General features: G+C 45.0%; 3 protein-coding genes across 3 annotated transcripts in view; 1 reads left to right on the top strand and 2 right to left on the bottom strand.

Annotated features, from left to right (window-relative positions):
* Window positions 1–6,016, top strand: part of rev3l (REV3 like, DNA directed polymerase zeta catalytic subunit) — an 83,585-nt gene extending 77,569 nt beyond the window's left edge. Inside the window, exons 24-32 of the mRNA XM_006796232.3 lie at window positions 336–444; window positions 868–1,074; window positions 1,276–1,385; window positions 2,034–2,148; window positions 2,315–2,452; window positions 2,688–2,878; window positions 3,336–3,582; window positions 4,319–4,534; window positions 4,949–6,016. Of these exons, the coding sequence (XP_006796295.2) occupies window positions 336–444; window positions 868–1,074; window positions 1,276–1,385; window positions 2,034–2,148; window positions 2,315–2,452; window positions 2,688–2,878; window positions 3,336–3,582; window positions 4,319–4,534; window positions 4,949–5,089 (1,474 nt within the window). The 3' untranslated portion in view covers window positions 5,090–6,016. The remainder of the gene's footprint in view (window positions 1–335; window positions 445–867; window positions 1,075–1,275; window positions 1,386–2,033; window positions 2,149–2,314; window positions 2,453–2,687; window positions 2,879–3,335; window positions 3,583–4,318; window positions 4,535–4,948) is intronic.
* Window positions 4,729–17,647, bottom strand: slc60a2b (solute carrier family 60 member 2b). Its single transcript, XM_006796233.3, has 4 exons — window positions 17,112–17,647; window positions 12,130–12,298; window positions 11,933–12,049; window positions 4,729–9,165 (listed from the first exon to the last, which is right to left on the bottom strand). The coding sequence occupies exons 1-4, from the start codon at window positions 17,388–17,390 to the stop codon at window positions 7,913–7,915; spliced, it is 1,818 nt and encodes a 605-aa protein (XP_006796296.1). The 5' UTR covers window positions 17,391–17,647; the 3' UTR covers window positions 4,729–7,912.
* Window positions 9,557–11,962, bottom strand: LOC148098554 (uncharacterized). The gene has a single exon (XM_087852639.1). The coding sequence runs from the start codon at window positions 11,480–11,482 to the stop codon at window positions 10,853–10,855; it is 630 nt and encodes a 209-aa protein (XP_087708765.1). The 5' UTR covers window positions 11,483–11,962; the 3' UTR covers window positions 9,557–10,852.
* Window positions 17,648–17,892: the final 245 nt, after the last annotated feature.

Here is a 17,892-nt window from a genome sequence, read left to right as displayed (position 1 = left end):
AGGGCGGCGAGCAGCGCAACTTAAGACTGAGTTCAGGTTTTCAGTGAGATTTGTGTGGTTGCTTAGCAACAGCAAGGAGCCATGAACACTTCTTTCCACATGCATATGTCTGCTATATTGAAGTAACACAAAAAGAGTGGTTTGTGGCAGGCGTGCGCAGGCTTCATCCTCAGCAGAGCCAGCTCAGTGGGGTGCTGTAAAACGTAGCAGTTCAGATTTCTACACTTGCATTTTTCTCACTTATACCTGACGCTGTCTTTCCAGACAGTAATATTCACGTTGCAAGAATAATGTTAAGTGATTGAACTGGTGCTCTTGTTCACATTCTGTCTCAGGCCTGATGAGTTTAAGTTTGGCTGCACCTCCCTGCGAGTCCCTCCCGAACTCCTCTACCAGCTCCGCAACGACATCACCGTGTCGCCTGGTGGCATCGCCTTCGTTAAGGTACAGCAACCTCATCATCATGACCGTTGTCTCTGACAAGACCTCACCAAGCTCTTAGTGTTGGTGTTGTGATGGATTGTCTCATTAGTTGCTGTGAAGGGCCAGTGCCTCCTAAGAAAACCCACTTTGTGATCTCTGTGGTTCCATTCATCCACATTGCCCGTTTTTCCCCTGTTGTGCTACTTAAGCAGCTCTCACAGTAGATCAGGAACATCTTTATTTTCGTTATTTACACTGAGAGATATTGTGGGCCTAAAGCTAAACTTCTAAATTGCTTTTTGTGTTCTAAGTTACAGCGCTTCCCCATGCTGCAGATCAGGCCCATTTTAGGTCCTTCTTAGAGTTTTGGTGCAACCCTACTTTATGTTTCTTCATTGTAAAATAATTCAGTGTTTTAAATGATCTGTGTTTTATTTGTTCTAGTCTTCAGTGCGTAAAGGTGTCCTGCCCATGATGCTGGAAGAAATCCTCAACACAAGGATCATGGTGAAGCAGTCCATGAAAACCTACAAGCAGGACAAATCCCTGACGAAGCTGCTGGACGCACGGCAGCTCGGACTCAAGCTCATAGCCAACGTCACCTTTGGATACACCGCTGCTAACTACTCTGGGCGCATGCCCAGTGTGGAGGTAGGCTCAGCAGCAGCTGCTATATGGTCTCTGACTGTGCACTCCCAGTACGGTACCAGTGTAATCCATGAAAATTGTTTTTTTTTCCTCAATCAAACTATTTTCTCTGTATTATTGTAGGGCCTTTACCTAGAATCAGTGTTGCTGTGAATGTAGTTGTAACCCCTTTGCTCCAATATTTATTAAATCTGCTGTGTCCAGGTTGGAGACAGCATTGTTCACAAAGCCAGAGAGACCCTGGAGAGGGCCATCAGGATGGTCAATGACACGAAGAAATGGGGAGCGCGTGTTGTGTACGGAGACACTGACAGGTAAGCAATTTTTACAAGACTTTTTGACTTTTACTCAGATGTAAATAAATAGTACGCATGCCCTTGGTAAGACCTCTACAAAGTGTTATTCACTGTCAGTGGTAATCATGTTAGGCCTGATCAGTGTTTGTGTCCTCACATGGGATACCTGTAGTCACTGTTCCATTATCTGCACAACAGGCAGGTTTACAGGTTGCACAACTTTACTCACAAATTCATAACTTCACTCGATAGTCTCCGACTGAGTGTGAACATGACCAGCAGCTTTGTTGTGTGTCACTACGCTGTGATGATGTGTAAGTCTGATTGTACCTGGGCCGTGTTCTCATGAACACTTGCACCAATTAGCTAACAGCTTTCGTTTCTGACAGTCCGTTAAAGAAGAGCTGCCGCTGTGTTTGGCAGACAGGGAATTGGATTGTTTCTGACCTGCAGAGTCTCAAATAGAGGAAGAAGTTTTAAACTGCAACATGCTTTGCATATATGGGACACACTTTCCTCCAGACTCACCCGTCTACATGGGATATGTTCAAGCCCAGAGCCAAACGCGAAGCCTCTGAGAGCGTATCGTTTACCACTGTAGTATGTAGTTCAGGTTGTTTGATAAGAATTAGTAATGAGCCTTGTGTGTTTTTGTGTGTTTGGCAGCATGTTTGTATTACTGAAAGGAGCCACCAAAGAGCAGGCTTTCAAGATCGGCAAAGAGATTGCAGAAGCAGTGACTGCAACCAACCCCAAGCCTATCAAGCTCAAGTTTGAGAAGGTAGATATACACACACATATGCGCAAATACACGTGCACACACACACAAAGGGAGCGAGTAAGACAAGGTAGCGGCCTCTCTCTAACATCTGTTCACTGTGATTTTTCTATCTCCACACATTATATGTAGTTATTTATCTGTGTGTGTGTGTGTGTGTGTGTGTCAGGTGTACTTGCCCTGCGTTCTGCAGACAAAGAAGCGTTACGTGGGCTACATGTATGAGAGCCTTGACCAAAAGGAGCCCGTGTTTGATGCCAAAGGGATTGAGACGGTGCGCCGCGACGGCTGCCCTGCTGTTTCCAAGGTAACAGGCAAACCATGTTTTCCCCTCATTTTCACTGTGCTGTACACCAATCGCAGGCATGCCATTCTTGTTCCTGCTCCCGTTTACTCAGACTGCTTTGCTTGTGTCAGTCAGGGAAAAGGTTGTCTCCTTCCACTTGCACATTAAACAGCATTAACACCTCTCTTGGATTACCAGTAAATAATTTTATCTTCATCCTCTTATGCCTGTGTTCTTTTACTCATGTGCCCCTTAGATTCTGGAGCGTTCCATCAAGCTGCTGTTTGAGACACGTGACATTAGCCAGGTGAAGCAGTTTGTGCAGCGTCAGTGTATGAAGATTCTGGATGGCCAGGCAAGCATGCAGGATCTGACCTTCGCCAAGGAGTACCGGGGCAGCGGCTCGTACAGACCTGGAGCTTGCATCCCTGCGCTGGAACTCACCAGGTGTGTGTGTGTGTGTGTGGTCACAGTACAGGAGAAGTCAGGAGTGTGGCTTGGATAAATGTTTGCTGGTTGGCTCTGTGTGTGTGTCTGCGTGTGCGTGCAGCAGAGAACAGGATGGTGAGTAAGAGCTTGCTGTCAGCTACAGTTACAGTACCCAGCGTGAATCCAATTAGTCCTCCCTCACTGTGTTCATTGTCTGGCTGCACTAGCCTGTACAGTACCTGAGTGTTGCTAAGCAACCTGTTTTTTAACGAGTGGAGGACAAAAAAAATGATTTTTAGATGCACAAGGAAGAAGTATTTATGAGCCCTGCTTCAGTTCATCTGCTTTATTTTGTGTTTTCTCTCTCAGAGCACCAGCACACATTCTCGCTGCTAATGTGAACATGTTGGCTGTGTGATGTAAACAATAACTGCATCATCTGCTGTCACTTCATTTTTGTTCTGCTTCGCCTCAGACGGATGATGGCCTATGACCGAAGGCTGGAGCCACGCGTGAGTGAGCGGGTGCCCTATGTCATTGTGTACGGCACACCCGGCGTGCCCCTGATCCAGCTGGTCCGCCGGCCCACCGAGGTGCTGCAGGACCCCACCCTGCGCCTCAATGCCACCTACTACATCACTAAGCAGATCCTGCCGCCACTGGCCCGTATGTTCCAGCTGATCGGAGTCGACGTGTTCAGCTGGTACCAGGAGCTCCCCAGGGTGAGGACAACTTGCAGACATACGGGCCATTGTGATGTTTTTGTTTTTGTCTCACCGCTGCCATTTAGAAGCAGAGCAGCAGCAGTGGAGATAAGAAACCCTTCAAAACAAAAAAAGAATCAGGAACATCATAAAAACATACAATCAACTTAATACTGAGTTTGGAGGATGAATTAGATTAATTGGTATCTTCCTTTGACTGACTGTGGCAAGTCAAAGAGGTCACCCTCTGCTTCTACTCTTGTCAAAATAAAAGCAGTCTGTCATTTAGAGAGAACAAAGGATGAAGAGAGATCTCTTCTGCTTCCTGCTGATGACTAAATGAGTCAAGCTGCAGCGCTGCTGCCTCCGTCTTTGTTTCTTTACTGAAGTCTGACAGAGTGCACACGCCATCTGCTGGCATAGCTACTAATCACAGTCAGATACATAAATGGTTGCTGCTCCAGTGCCACTGACTCCTTTTATGTCTTCGTTTTTCCCAGTGAAAACAGAGTCACACACAAAATCCTGAATGTGTGTATTTGTATTTAAAAAAAAATTCATCTCTGATCTCTGATCCTTCAGCATCTAATGATATTCGGTAGGATTCTTAACAAACCTGAAAAGTATCGTGATGTTCACACTGTTTTATGTCCATGAAGATGCTGTGCATGTTAACTCCATGTGCCTGCATATAGTCCAGCAGCAGTGATCAATCAAACGTGTGTTTTCAGCTACATCGCTCTTTTCTCTCCAGATCCAGAAGGCATCCTGCTCCTCCGTGGTGGGTGGGGAGGAAGCGGGGAGGAAGGGGACAATTTCCCAGTACTTCACCACGCTTCACTGCCCTGTGTGTGATGAGCTGACCCAGCTGGGTGTGTGCTCACGGTGTCGTGCTGAACCTCAGCGAGTCGCTGTTACACTCTACCAGGACATGAGGCAGTGGGAGAGTCAGCAAGAGCAGTTGCTGAAGGTGAGAAGTTGAGGACGCACAGAATATGAAATTCTGAGCTCCCGTTAAGGTTTTGAATAATAATTGGACCATTAATTTCTGTGATTACAGGTATTTATTTCTTCCTGCTTTTGTCACACTGTCTTTAAACATTTACCCAATTGATACGACTCAAAGCAGGCGACACTGAAGGAACACGGAAACTGCTTTCTGGCGATAAATCTAGATTTATTAAGACAGCAATTGACGTCAGCAGTAATGATGCCTGGTGGCGGCAGTCACTCGGGTTGAGTTGGTGTGCAGCTTTGCTTAAACAATGTCGGACTCCGCAGTTTTTCTCTGGTCAGACTAGTAGTGACATGTTTGTGAGTGGTGTCCATACCAGAGCTCATTCTTGTGTGATCACTGTGTGCTTGTGTCTCTGTTTGCATACAGATCTGTAGGAACTGCAGTGGCAGTGCTGAGCGTCAGGTTCCCTGCGTGTCCCTCGACTGTCTCGTCCTCTACAAGCTGTCCCGGGTAAACAGACAACTTTCCAAGGCCCCCTACCTCCGTCAGCTGCTGGAGCAGTTCTGATTGGCTCCCGAGTCCCGGAGCCACCCACTGATTTGGTGCTAATTCCTGGCCTTCCATCTTAGTGTTTGTCCATTTGGTCGTAAAAGTTTAAATGGTGCTTTGATTGAGCCCTGACGGGTTTTCTCATTTTGTCTCAAAGTATTTCTCTGAGTATGGAGACTGTTTACTTCATGCCTCCAGTGGAAGAGGCCATGTGTTCGTTTGCTGCCATCTCCATTAGCTGCTATGGGCCGAATGAAGCTGATCTTTTTGATGACACGGCAACAGACGGCCTGTTGCGGGACTGAGTGCAGTCCAATCATGGAACATGTGTCGTATTGTGTATTCACTGTAACTGGTTTTTAAAGATCTTATAAATTCAGAGACGAACTACACCCAAACCACTAATTGACTTTTTCTCCTTTTTATACTGACTGCAGTCTTTTTGTAAATAGTTCCTGTACAGATCCATCTCCAATCTCACTGTGCATTAACCAACTACAGCTCCAACCATGAACACAATCAAAGCAGTTTGATGCGTTCTTTTTGAAGGTGCCATTTTTCTGTTTCTTTAACCTTGTCTGTTTTGGCAGATTTGACAGTTCATACTACAGAGTATGGGAACTGGAAAGCTCTCCATTTTTTATTTTTAAATGTGGGACTGCTGCAATACTGTATTTGGTAATTTATGCCATGAAGAGTCTATTATTTCCTTGTGGATATATGGTTTTGTGTACGTTTCCAATTTTACTGTGCGAACCGTCTTCAAACTACATTAAAATTTGATCTTTAACCCTCCCACTCCATGCAGCCGTACACAGGATCTGTGGATTTGTAAAAATGTAAAAACTTATAATGAAGGAGATCCTTTTTGTTTGTTTTTAATGGACATTGCTGTGGGTGAAGGTTTGAGATTGATATAATAAAATAAAAAAATCAATGTATAAAGATGCCTTCTTTCTTTCACTAAATCAGGAGCTTAAAAAGAAAAAATCAGAGGAATCACAGTGACATGACCCATTACAGCACAAGACCAAAAAGAAAAAAAAATCCAGTTTTAACAAAAGCGCAACAGAAAACAGCTGCATACACTGTACAGCTCAGCTCATCACACACACTAGATTGCCAAAAGTTTTTACTCGTCTGCCTTCATACACACATATGACCTTGAGTGACATTCCATGTTTAGCTATAACAGCTTCAACTTTTCTGGAAGGCTTTCCACGAGGTTTAGAAGTGTTCTTCCAGAAGTGCATTTGTGAGGTCAGACACCAATGTTGGACGAGAAGACCTGGCTCTGCTCTAATTCATCCCAAAGGTGCTCTGTCAGGCTAAGGTGTAGGACTCTGTGCAGGCCAGTCCAGTTTTTCCACACCAAACTTCCTCATCCATGTCTTTAGAAACAGTTGTGCTGGAATAGGAAAGGGCCATCCCCAAATTGCTCCCACGAAGTTGGAAGCATGAAATTGTCTCGGTATGCTGAATTATTAAGAGTCCCTTTCTCTGGAACTAAGGGAGCAAGCCCAAGCCCAAGCCCATTAAAAAAAATTTACACTTAGTGCAATGCAGTCAAACAAATACTGTTCTAGCAGCTGCCAACTCGAACTCCTCCATCAGATTTCCAGATGTAGACATGATTTGTCACTGCAGAGAACACCTCTCCACTTCTCTAGAGTTCAGTGGCATCATATGCAGTTTGCACCACTGCATATGATGTTTTGCATTGCACTTTGCAATTCTGTAACCTTCTGTACTCCGTTCTTGAGCTAATCTGAAGGCCACATGAAGTTTAGAAGTCTGCAGTGATTGACTGTGCACAAAGTTGCTGACCCCGGTCTGTGATTTTACGTGGCTGAGCTGCTGTCAATCGCAATCACTTTCATTTTGTGGAACATTTAATGGTGACAGAATTTCCTGACTGGACTTTGCACAGGTGGCATCTTATCACAGTACCATATTCAAAGTCACTGAGCTCCTGAGAGCAAGCCATTCTCTCACAAATGTTTATAGAAGCAGTCTGCATGCCTAGGAGCTTGATTTTATATACCTGTGGTCATGAAAGTGATTGGAACACCTGAATGTAATGATTTAGAGGGGTGAGTGAATACTTTTGGCAATATAGTGTATTTGCAGTGCAAGATTTTATTTTAAGGGGGTGGCTAGCTGTCTGTCCCTGGTTCCACTCTCCTCACGTCCTCAAACAAGGCACTGAATTCTAGCGATGCATCAATCCATGTTTGTCTAGCTCCAATGATATACCAGTAACTCAAAGAGAGAAGCTGACAGAGAAGTCTTAGCTGTAGTCAAAAAACCCGCAAACATAAAAACATTCATGTAAGAAGTATAACAACTTGCTGTCCCTTGGCTTTTGGCTTCATCCATGCTATGTTAGCTCTCCCGTTTCTAATCAGTGCTCTACTGCTGATGGAAGGCATAGTAAACACAGAACATAGAACTGAACTGAATAGATTGGCCTGTTGCCAACGATCCCAGTGAAGTTCTTTGAGTCAGGATCAGGCTGATATCTGATCTATTTCTTACTTTCATTCTAGCCTTACCTTTTACCTAACTACAGAGGGGATAAGGACACAACAATATTAAACACACTGTCAAATGATTTATAAGAAAATAGCAATAGTTCAACATCTGATCCTTCACTCTCCAGCAGACGTCCAAAAGCTTTAAAAGATGCACTGAATTGAGCTGCGGAAGCGTGTGTATGATTTATAAGCTGTACTGCTTAGTCAGTGCTTCCTTTACTAGAGTACAAACAGTAACTATGTTGGAGTTTCCAGGTCTTGGACAGCAAATGGACAGTTGAGGCGTGTCACTGAGCCAACTTTCTCAGTCTCTCTTCTCTTGGTCCAAAGAGAGCAACAGTTTCTGTCTTGGTGAGTGTCCTACCAAAGAGATGCTCTCTGAGAAAGCGGCGCCTGCAGGCTCTGACGCCAGTGTGGTTTGGGCAGTGGGGCTGTCTGTTAGAGCCATAACATCAGGGGGAGAGGACATCTTGCTTGGTGAATTCATAAAATTTGATGTATCGTCCATTTCAATGACCTCAAAGTCTGCGTCGTTCAACTGATCGGCCTCATTATCCTGCTCTTCCTCATCCTCATCTTCATCAGCTCCTGAGTCCAGCAGTGCCCGTTGGGATTCACTGCTTTCAATTTCGTCATTCACCGAGGCCAGCTTGTACATGACTGGAAAGAGGATGGAGGTGAAGATGGCAGTGATGAGTGACAGGTACATGAGCAGCGGGTGCTCTGGAAACCTCTTGAACAGGAAGCCTATGAGTGCTGGCAGCACCATCTCGCCCAGCGCTGCACCCACCACGAAAACTGCCGCTGTGCGCCCCGTTACTGTGGTGTACTGCTCCACCCACGAGATGCCGCTTGGGAAGATGGCAGCCATGGAAGCCCCATAGATAGCAGTGCACACCCACAGGACCTCCTCTTTCTTGTTGAAGAAGCAGAGCAGAAGAGAGGAGATAGCGGTGCCCACCAGGCTGAGCAGGATCATGTTTCCCGGGTACATGCAGGCTGCAAAGAAGATGGCTAACCCACGGCACGCTGCAAACGACCCCCAGAACAGGGAGTTTAGCCCAGCTGCCTTCGCCTGAGCCATGTGGATGTACTCCTTAGCAAAGGTAAAGATGAAGGAGCCATATGCTACTTCAGCACCGACGTAGGCAAAGAAGAAGAGGAAAAGGAGGGCTGTAAGAGCCACATGATATTTGGCCACCAGGGGCTTTCCTGAGGCCGAGCGGGGTTTTGCACGTGACACGCTGCAGCGAGAATAAAGGATGAAGAAGAGGAAGGACATGAGAAAGACAAAAGCACCGATCACGATGTAGGCCCAGGTGGAGTTGAGGGTGCTGTGCGAGACTCCCTGAGTGTTGACGGTTTTGGTCACCTTGGGCTCTGTGGAAGGCGTACTCTTGGTTGGTGCTATAGCCTCAGTGCCCTTCCAGTCAGTCCCAAACACCAGCTTGGCTATGATAGGAGACACAAAGGCCCCAGCGGCAAAACTGAAGTGCAGCGCTTGCAAGTGAGGCCCCGACTGCTCACCCCACGTGTCCAGTATGAGCACGTTACCACCTGACACACAGGAGAAACACATAGTTAAGAATGGAGACACAAGCGTCACTTTGCTTTGGCTAAACTAGAAAAAAAAAAAATTAACAGAAGAATCACAATCAGACAAAACAAGGAATGACTCCAAATACCTCCATCGGCAAGTTTCCATTCTTATGATGTTAAGAATAAGCTACCACTGTTAGCAAAAGCAGATGAAGGATTATTCTACAGTCCTAATACCACGTGGTGCAGTAACTACATGCAAGATTTACAAGATTTCAAAACAGTTTGTAAATGTCTTTGTAAGGTCTTTATAGGTCAATTTGTAGGAAGGAAACATAATTCACTGTGAATTCATTTCACTTCTTCTGGTGCACATCAAAGTGAAAAGAGGTGCACTGAAGAAGCAACAACCAGACAACACCCACAAGGAAAGGTTTGCTGTGTGTGCCAGCACAGTCTCAAGAGTATAGAGGAGAGGAGATGTTACACAAGCAGAGTTGAACGGGGCCTTCAAAGAGCATTAACCCAACAGCAGGACAAGTATCTGTTCGTTTTTTGAGAGGAGGATCAGGAGAAGCACTGCCAGAGTGCTATAAATTACCTTCGGCATGCTACTTGTGCATGTTTCTGAACAACCTTTTGGAAACAAACTCTATGAGAGCCCACTCTCCCTCAGTGAGACCTTTGTTCTTACAGCTGAACCACAGAACACCAGAACTAGCAGGTCTGCCACTGGTGCCTTGTTCTCTCCACGGTTTCGCTTTCATTCAATTTTATTTACGTATGCACCAATACACAGCAACAGTCAACTCAAAGCACATTGTATTTTAGGGTAAAGAGCCTACAACGTTAGAGATAAAACCTCACAATGAGACAACATTAATGAGAAAGCACTTGGCAACAGTCTGAAGGAAAAACTGGCCACCGGTTAGGGATGAACAGAGGGAGACAGGAAAGGCACGTTGTGGACGAGTTGGTAACGTGGTTTGAAGCTTTAAATCTAAAGTGGTGGAAAAACACATGTAGAGTGAAAAGAATCAAGTTGAGAATAAATGCTCAGTATATGAGATGGGATGAGATGAGATAGCCTTTATTTGTCAGTTACAGGTCTTTTGCCCACAACCGAGATGACAGACCTTGCCGACCGTACATACAATACACAAACATCACATTGGGGAGACAGGTCAGGCTAGGTAGCGAGGGAAAAACATTGAAATGTGTAACACAAAAGGATAATACAGGAATGCACAGATATCAACACACCATAGCACAATAAACACAGACAAGCAACATGGGAAAATGTTCCAGTGTGTACATCTGATCTGGGACCGCTGCAATCTTCGACTGCGCCTCCAGCTGACCCGATGTCCACATCAGAGAGGAGGTAAGCGTTGGAGGTGGCGTTGGATCCGGGGTAGGGAGGGTGATGCGTCAGTGAGTGCTTATCAGTATCAGTATATGTATGTGTGTGCGTGTCCATAGTTCAGCTGAGACAGTGTCCTTCGCCCTGCCAGGCTAAGTAAACAGTCTTCCAGCCAACCCAGGTGGCCTTGCATGGAATGGGAAGGAACAGACTCAACACAGTCGTTATCAGGGAGTTTTTGTTCGGCTCCAGCCTTGAGCCCACAGCTGGCGCCGAAGGGGTAGCCGCATTATGATGGTAATTTTTCTTTTGCAACAATTCATGAGAATTTCAAGCTGTTCTTTAACACTCCGACACTGGTCTCTCAATCTCCCGTTGGAGAGCCGCGAGTTTCTCCATGATGTTATTAACCTTCAGTTCCGTGGTCTTGTCATTCTTTTGCTCAAAGAGCAGATTCTGAGACCTCACGACCGCAGTCAGCTGTTCCAAGATGTTATCCAACTTCCACTCAGAGGTGTTGTTCTGAGTGGACTTTTCCTTGATGTAATCCAATGTACGCTCAGAGGTGTTATTCTGAGTATTCACTGCAGCCGTAAGCGCCTCCAAGCTCTTAACCATGCTGTACTCAGTGAGCCCTTTCTGAGAAGTTGCGCCTCGTCCCATTGTTACAATCCCAGCGGGCAGCCCTGGAGGGATTTGAACAGCCGGTTCCACTTTCTTAATTCTCCGATAAGCCAGGGCCAAGCCAGCTCCGATCAGCAAAAACCCTGTTATCATGGTTCCAAATAGGTAGATATCTTCAGCGTCCTCGATCGACAGTCCCGCCAGGCACACGATCCTCCATGTCTGCCACCCGTCCATCGTGTATCCGGCAGGGAAAGTCCCTCCAGGGCACTCGGGCTCTCCCGAGCCCAGACTTCTCGTTGAGAAAAGGGTGTCAATAGCATTCAGAGACCAGTTGATCAAATCCATAATTCTCTTTAGGTTTTAGAAACAGACTGTGAGAGGGTGTTCCAGGGAAAGTAATACAAAAAACACGCGACTAGACAAGGACATAAGAACTAAGCAGGGAAGATAAGGGAGAGGAGAGGAGAAAAAGTGCGTCCGCCTCCTCCGAGAGCCAAAAGGAATGTCATATCCTATCATGAGAAGTTCCCAGCAGCCCATGTCTATTGCACTGAATTACTCATACCATCTCCCTCAATGTTACAAACAGGACTCCACTACTGTTTATTCACTCTGCTGCAGCTAAGCCATGCCCTCATTTAAACATGCATCACCACAGCAGGAGGGAGAATGACGAGAAGAAGAGGTAAAAACAGCCACTTGTGGCTCTGAGCCCTGCACAAACTCATCAGCTGAGGCTGATCGTTAAAATCATTGAACTTTCACTGATACAGTGAATATCAGTAGTTTACTTACCTGTATCTATAACACCCATGGATATCCCAATGCTGGACATGAACACAGTGAGGAGCAGAGCCTGCTTACAGTAAGGAATGGCGCACATTCCAGAAGCCGTGAGCAGCATGGACAAACCTAGAAGATTACCACAGGAGGCAAAATCAATCTCATAAAATGACTGGCCGGCCGGCAAGAACAACAAGCTAGAATGGTACCTAGCAGGAGATGGGGGTTCATGCAGTCAAAGAGAATGCCTCCTAACAGGGATCCGCCGGCGTAGCCTGCAGAGCGGCCAACAAAGATGTAGGAGATGTTGCCGATATCCTGGTTCACATTTGCAGCCAAGTCTTCCAGTGTGGGGCCAAGAACTGAGATACACATCCCCTAAGAAAATAAGACAAAGCTTAGAGCAAACCACGACTGCAGGACCTCTGTTGTTGTTGGACCCACTCCTCTCCCTCCATTGTCCTACTTGTCTCATCTCCTTGAGAGATCAATGACAAATGATCGCATCAGGATCTAGAACTAAACTAACATTTCCAACCCTGTGCATTCTGCTCACCCCCACCCCTTTACCTCCTCCTCCTGTGTTTTTGTCAGCAACAACACACGAGGTGAAGACAGAGGTGGCAACGTATCAACACATACTGCACAAATGTTTATTTTAGGATTTCTGTTGAGAAAAATTAAGACTGAAAAAATTTTACAAATTTAAACGAATCTAAACTTTTTTTTGATCCCTGCTAATTTGCATATAATTATTTAACTACTATAACTGATATAATATAAACATTTAGAGAATAGTTAAGCTTATGCACGATTACTGTTTGTGGACCTCGGCTCATGATTTAAGACTACACTCCCTCACATACTGTTAAACACCATGCTATAGATGAAGGTGAACTCCTGTATAACTAGACAGCACCTGGCTTTTCTAATGAAAACACAAAAACAGTTAAATGTCAATTCTACTCGTTCACACACCTTGACTCTCATGTTTACTAGATTCATTAGTGCCAGAACTAGTCTGTCCAGAGCAGTGTTGGGTAAGTTACTTTAAATTAGTAACTTAGTTACATTACTAGTTACTTCTATCAAAAGTAACTCAGTTACTTCAAGTTACTCGTTACTTTCAGAGTAACTAGTTACTAGGGAAAGTAACTTTGGTTTTACTCAGAATTCTCTTGTTAATGTGTTGCTTCCGTAACTGGATACCCAGCAAGATTGCCAGTCTTCTAGCTTGTTTACTTGCCACAAGTGCACTGTGCCACCTACCAATAGAAAGGAAAAAATAATGTGCACATTTCCACGAGAGAAATCCCACGCCTGATTCTATCCTAGCCTGCTTTTTACATCCAACACAAAAACTGCAGTCGTGGTGTTTTCGATTGTATTCGGGGCGACCGTGGCTCAGGGGGTTGGGAAGCGTATCTGTAACCGGAAGGTCGCCGGTTCGATCCCCGAGCTCTCGGTCCTGGTCGTTGTGTCCTTGGGCAAGACACTTCACCTCCTGCCTGAAGGAGGTGAAGTGTTGGCCTCTGGTGTTGGCCAGAGGGGCCGATGGCGCGATATGGCAGCCTCGCTTCTGTCAGTCTGCCCCAGGGCAGCTGTGGCTACAACTGTAGCTTGCCTCCACCAGTGTGTGAATGTGAGAGTGAATGAATAGTGGTATTGTAAAGCGCTTTGGGTGCCTTGAAAAGCGCTATATAAATCCAATCCATTATTATTATTACTCAGAATTCGGAAATTCTGCCTTCTGAATAGGAAGATATAGGCAACACCAGACTGCAGATGAGCTGCATACAGGGCTGGACTGGGACAAAAAATCATCCCGGGCATTTTGACTAGAGACCGGCCCGCCATTATAGGAAAAAATCATAAAGCCTTTGAATGAAAATAAACACTGTTGTGACAGTGATGTACACTGTTCTGATGGTATATATGTATCAATCTATCAATCGTTTGTTGTAAGACTCAGATAATTTTTTTTTTAAAGTGAGACATTTTAAATGAGAATAAGAAAGTATTTCCTTGTGCCCCACTTTCCCTTTTAATGCCCTACATGGAACCCTGGCAACACCTTGCTAGACCCGCCCCTGCACAGTTACCAGCTGTCATCTCCTGGTTTCATCTTCATGTTTCCCTCTCACCACATATTCAAACCGATATCATGACCAGCAGGTTTACAGCTGTGGCTCCAGCAAACATCAGCTGATACTTAATTAATATTAAATAAATTCTAACAACAGCTGATCAAGCTTAAAAGTGCTGCTGTTGTTTACCGCGACATCCACTGGTTTCCTCTTTTTGGCGCAAAGTGGGCGATAAATAAACAAGAGAGAAAAGCCGATCAGCTGATCATTGATCAGTTTCATGATTGAAGTAGAAACAGGAGAGGGAGGGTGAGAGGATGAGAGAAGACGAGGCAACTGTGCAGCGTAAACACAGAATAACTCCAGCTTTGTGTCTTTTTCATTGTAGCTGAAGTCCGGGACAAACTGTGTTCCTTTTCACCTCAATACGAAACGCGTAATATTTTCTCTGAATACGAGACGATTCCGTTTTTTACAGAACGGTTGGCAACTCTAATAATTAACCGTATGAACAAAATAAAGTTCAACATCAGTAACATAGCACCCACCCAGCTGTATAGAAACTCCGTCATGCTAGCTAGCACGCAGTACGAAAAAGTCAGCATAACGAAAATAAACTCCACCTAAACGTGATTTATATCTGACCCAGATGGACTGCAGGTTATAACTTCTTACCTGAAGTTCAGTTCACCTGACACTCTCGGACCAGCGGCCGCTTCGGGTCTCTCCTCTTGTCTCCCTTTTCCTTCATCCACCTGCTGGCTTCCACCACTTGCTAATGTTACTGAATCTGTGGAAGCTCCGCGATAGCCACCAAAGAAGTAACGAATAACGAGCCTATCTAAATCCCAGTAACGAGTAACGCGTTCCTGGTTTTGGCATAATAACTAGTTACCGTGCTCGTTACCACAATAATAACGCAGTTACTGTAGCACGTTACTTAATAACGCGTTAGTCCCAACACTGGTCCAGAGTTTACACTTTCTAAGTGTCAGGGTCCTGGGTCTGAGCGACCCAGGATCCCTGAGCAGTTATGGACTAATATTATAATATATATTTTGTATTGCTGTCCCTCGTTCTCCCTGCTTGTATGTGTGTGTATGTGTTTCTGCGGGCGCCTTCAGGCCTGGTGGGTGTGGCCCTGCTGGCAGACTGGCCACACCCGAAGCCACACACTTGCTGCTGATCAGGCCTCGTCGGGGGAGCTACTTAAGAGAGTCTTGGAGCTCCCACCGACGCGGGATCATTTCGTGAGACTTCCCGTCAGTTCTCCAGCTGGTCTGTTTGTGAGTGTGAGCTCACCAAGTGAACTGAGGGTACTAACTACTGCCTCTATTTTCCCAGGAAGGATTGCTGGACGAGAGGGCAGCAGACACAGAGTGCACTGGCACGAGGGAGCAGACACATGAGCACAAACACTGGGAGAAGACACGGAGTGGAAGTCGGGAGCACACGGGGATGTATTATTGTTGTGTATCAGTTCCATCACTGTAAATAAACGCACTGCTTGTACTTAGAGCACCGCGCCTGGGTCCTCCTTCCCCACACCCCTCACGGTTTGCCATGCCAAACTGTGACACTAAGCTCCCTGGGGTGGATGAAAGCTTTACTTATTTTATATGCTAACTACTGAATCTGCTATTTGTTCTGGAAATACTACACAGTTTAGTAACCTGTCTGTCAGCTCAAATCAAAGGTTCAAAATGTGATGCAAAGGAAAGACCACTGGCATGCTCCCTCCATTTTCCCCCAGCTGCTATCAGAGGAAACTGCAATAAAGTGTGGCCTGTAGAATTCCTAGAGATATAAATCACACGGTTTACACAAAAACCTAGAGAGTATAAAGCTAATACTATCAGGTAAAAGGTACAGGGTACCAAATTGTGAGTTGTTCAAATTATATTTATATTTTCTTTAGTGCTCCAATTTGTCAAACCATTGAATAATAATAAGTAAACTGTAAGTGTGTGCATGTGAAATGGTATGATGATTAATTTATGTGATGTTTTTTCTTGAATGACAAAGCAAAATTTCTTCGAAGGGAGACAACAAAGGCTAATCTAATCTAAACTAAACGGTGGAATCATAATCCTCAGAGTTTATCCGCTCCTTTTACCAGTGCCAGCATGCTTATCTAACTGCTTTGCATCACACAAAAAAGTGAAGTGGAGCTTTTGCTCACAGAGCCTCCAAGTTTTTTGTTCTCTACACTGAGTTCAACAACAACAAAAACTGCAGAGCTGACACTGGCATCAATCAGAGTTGATTGATATCAATCCTTAAATAATTGTAATAAAAGTTTCCATTTTCCCACTTTTTAACAGCTTGATCTGATGCTGAAACAACAAAACTTGAATGTTCTTCCCCAGGCCCAATGGGGGGAGAAAAGGTTAACAATACAGGAGAAAGTCGTCCAGTGTGTACAGGTGGATTTCACTAATCTGATGCGGAATAAATGGTTGAAGAGCAAGATTGACAACTATGAAAATCCGGTTGTGCAGGATACTGCTGCATTGACTGAACTATTACAACCCTAATATTGCTTACTATTCAATAGTTACAAGCACATGTGACTACCTTGTGTACGTAGATTCACATTCTGTTGCACCTTTATAACAACTATACAGGCAACCGACATGTGGGGCCAGTCAAAAACAACCTAAGGACACAAAGTACGACTTTAATTGAAAGGTCTCCTTCGTTTACAACGCTCGACAGAACCATAACAGGCCAAAATCTACTATATTATGGCATTGTATAAGTAACTGCAGATCTTCTGACATTTCAAATTAATTTCCTGGAGTAGACTTCAGTAGAAATTCCAAAGAACGCAAATGAATATTGGACAGCCGTGATAAGCTAGCGGTTTATGGCTATAAACTAATGTTGGTTATGCTAACGGATAGCATAATACAACCCTAGCTAGCCAACTAGTTAACTGTTGTAGATATCCCAACCAGCTTAATAAATCTATTCAGTTACCACATTTTATTTATTTATTTAAAAATTCCCAATTCATTTCCTTTTTAAAGGAATGAGAAAAGTCAGAGAATTGTTTAATGAACCGGCAGGTTTAAGCTAACTTCCCACTCCTAACTATTTACCAAGCCCAGGCAAGATGCACAGAGCGCGAGCGTAACCATCCAGCGGCCGGCTGCTCCTTGGCCGCCCCTTCCTCCGCCAACCACCTCCACCCGGTCGTCGCTGTTTTGTGTGGTCTTTCTCTTCGCCCCCTTTAGTGCGTTCTTCATTTCTCGCCCGGTGTCCTTCCTCTTGTCAAACAGGGTGTCCTCCTCCTGGTCGTCGTTGTCGTCCTCCTCCATACTGGCGAAATGGACGTGCTTCTTTTTAATATCGGTGTCACGCGTGACGGACGTAGACATAGCTGTCAGTCTAGCACCGAGAGAGAGAGAGAGAGTGTGTGTTGCTGGGAGTGATGGTGAGCTGTCACAACGCCGCTAACTGCTGACTGACTACAGATAATAAAGCGAGTCTTTTATCTCCTCCCGTTCTGGCGCCTCGTGTTTGAAGGCCGCAGTTGGTTAAATACACGAATTTTTTGAGTCGGATATCTTTAATGCGACGGTGACTGCAGGGTACCACCGCTGCATCCGTGGAATCCCTCCGTATGTCAACAGCTGCTGCCTGTATGGCTGCTGAAGGTTTGCAAAGATCATCTATTGTGATTGATGCTCACTCCGTGTGTAAAGAGACACCTTCCTTTTGAATAACCTGAATATATATATATTTTTTTACTTTAATTATATTAATAAGCAAGCACTGTTTTGTAATGTTATCACTTTCACCTGTGCGTTTTCGTGTTATTGCAAATCAATGAACCTGGGACCTATGCAAAACCCAGAATGCCATGTGCCAAAACAGGCC

This window comes from Neolamprologus brichardi, chromosome 15 (assembly GCF_056152115.1).
Source record: "Neolamprologus brichardi isolate AB-2024 chromosome 15, ASM5615211v1, whole genome shotgun sequence".
In the NCBI taxonomy this organism is placed as follows: domain Eukaryota; kingdom Metazoa; phylum Chordata; class Actinopteri; order Cichliformes; family Cichlidae; genus Neolamprologus; species Neolamprologus brichardi.
Note: the sequence above shows the minus strand (reverse complement) of the source record. Positions and strands in the feature narration are given on the sequence as shown.

Bases quoted from the DNA above. Each gene is read 5' to 3' on its own strand.
- slc60a2b (XM_006796233.3), bottom strand. From the start codon at position 17,390: ATGTCTACGTCCGTCACGCGTGACACCGATATTAAAAAGAAGCACGTC. The intron at 12,050-12,129 runs GTACCATTCTAG...GTAATCTTCTAG, and splicing joins GAACCCCCATCTCCTGCTAG to GTTTGTCCATGCTGCTCACG. The intron at 9,166-11,932 runs GTAAGTAAACTA...CCTGTGTGTCAG, and splicing joins CATGGGTGTTATAGATACAG to GTGGTAACGTGCTCATACTG.
- LOC148098554 (XM_087852639.1), bottom strand. From the start codon at position 11,482: ATGGATTTGATCAACTGGTCTCTGAATGCTATTGACACCCTTTTCTCA.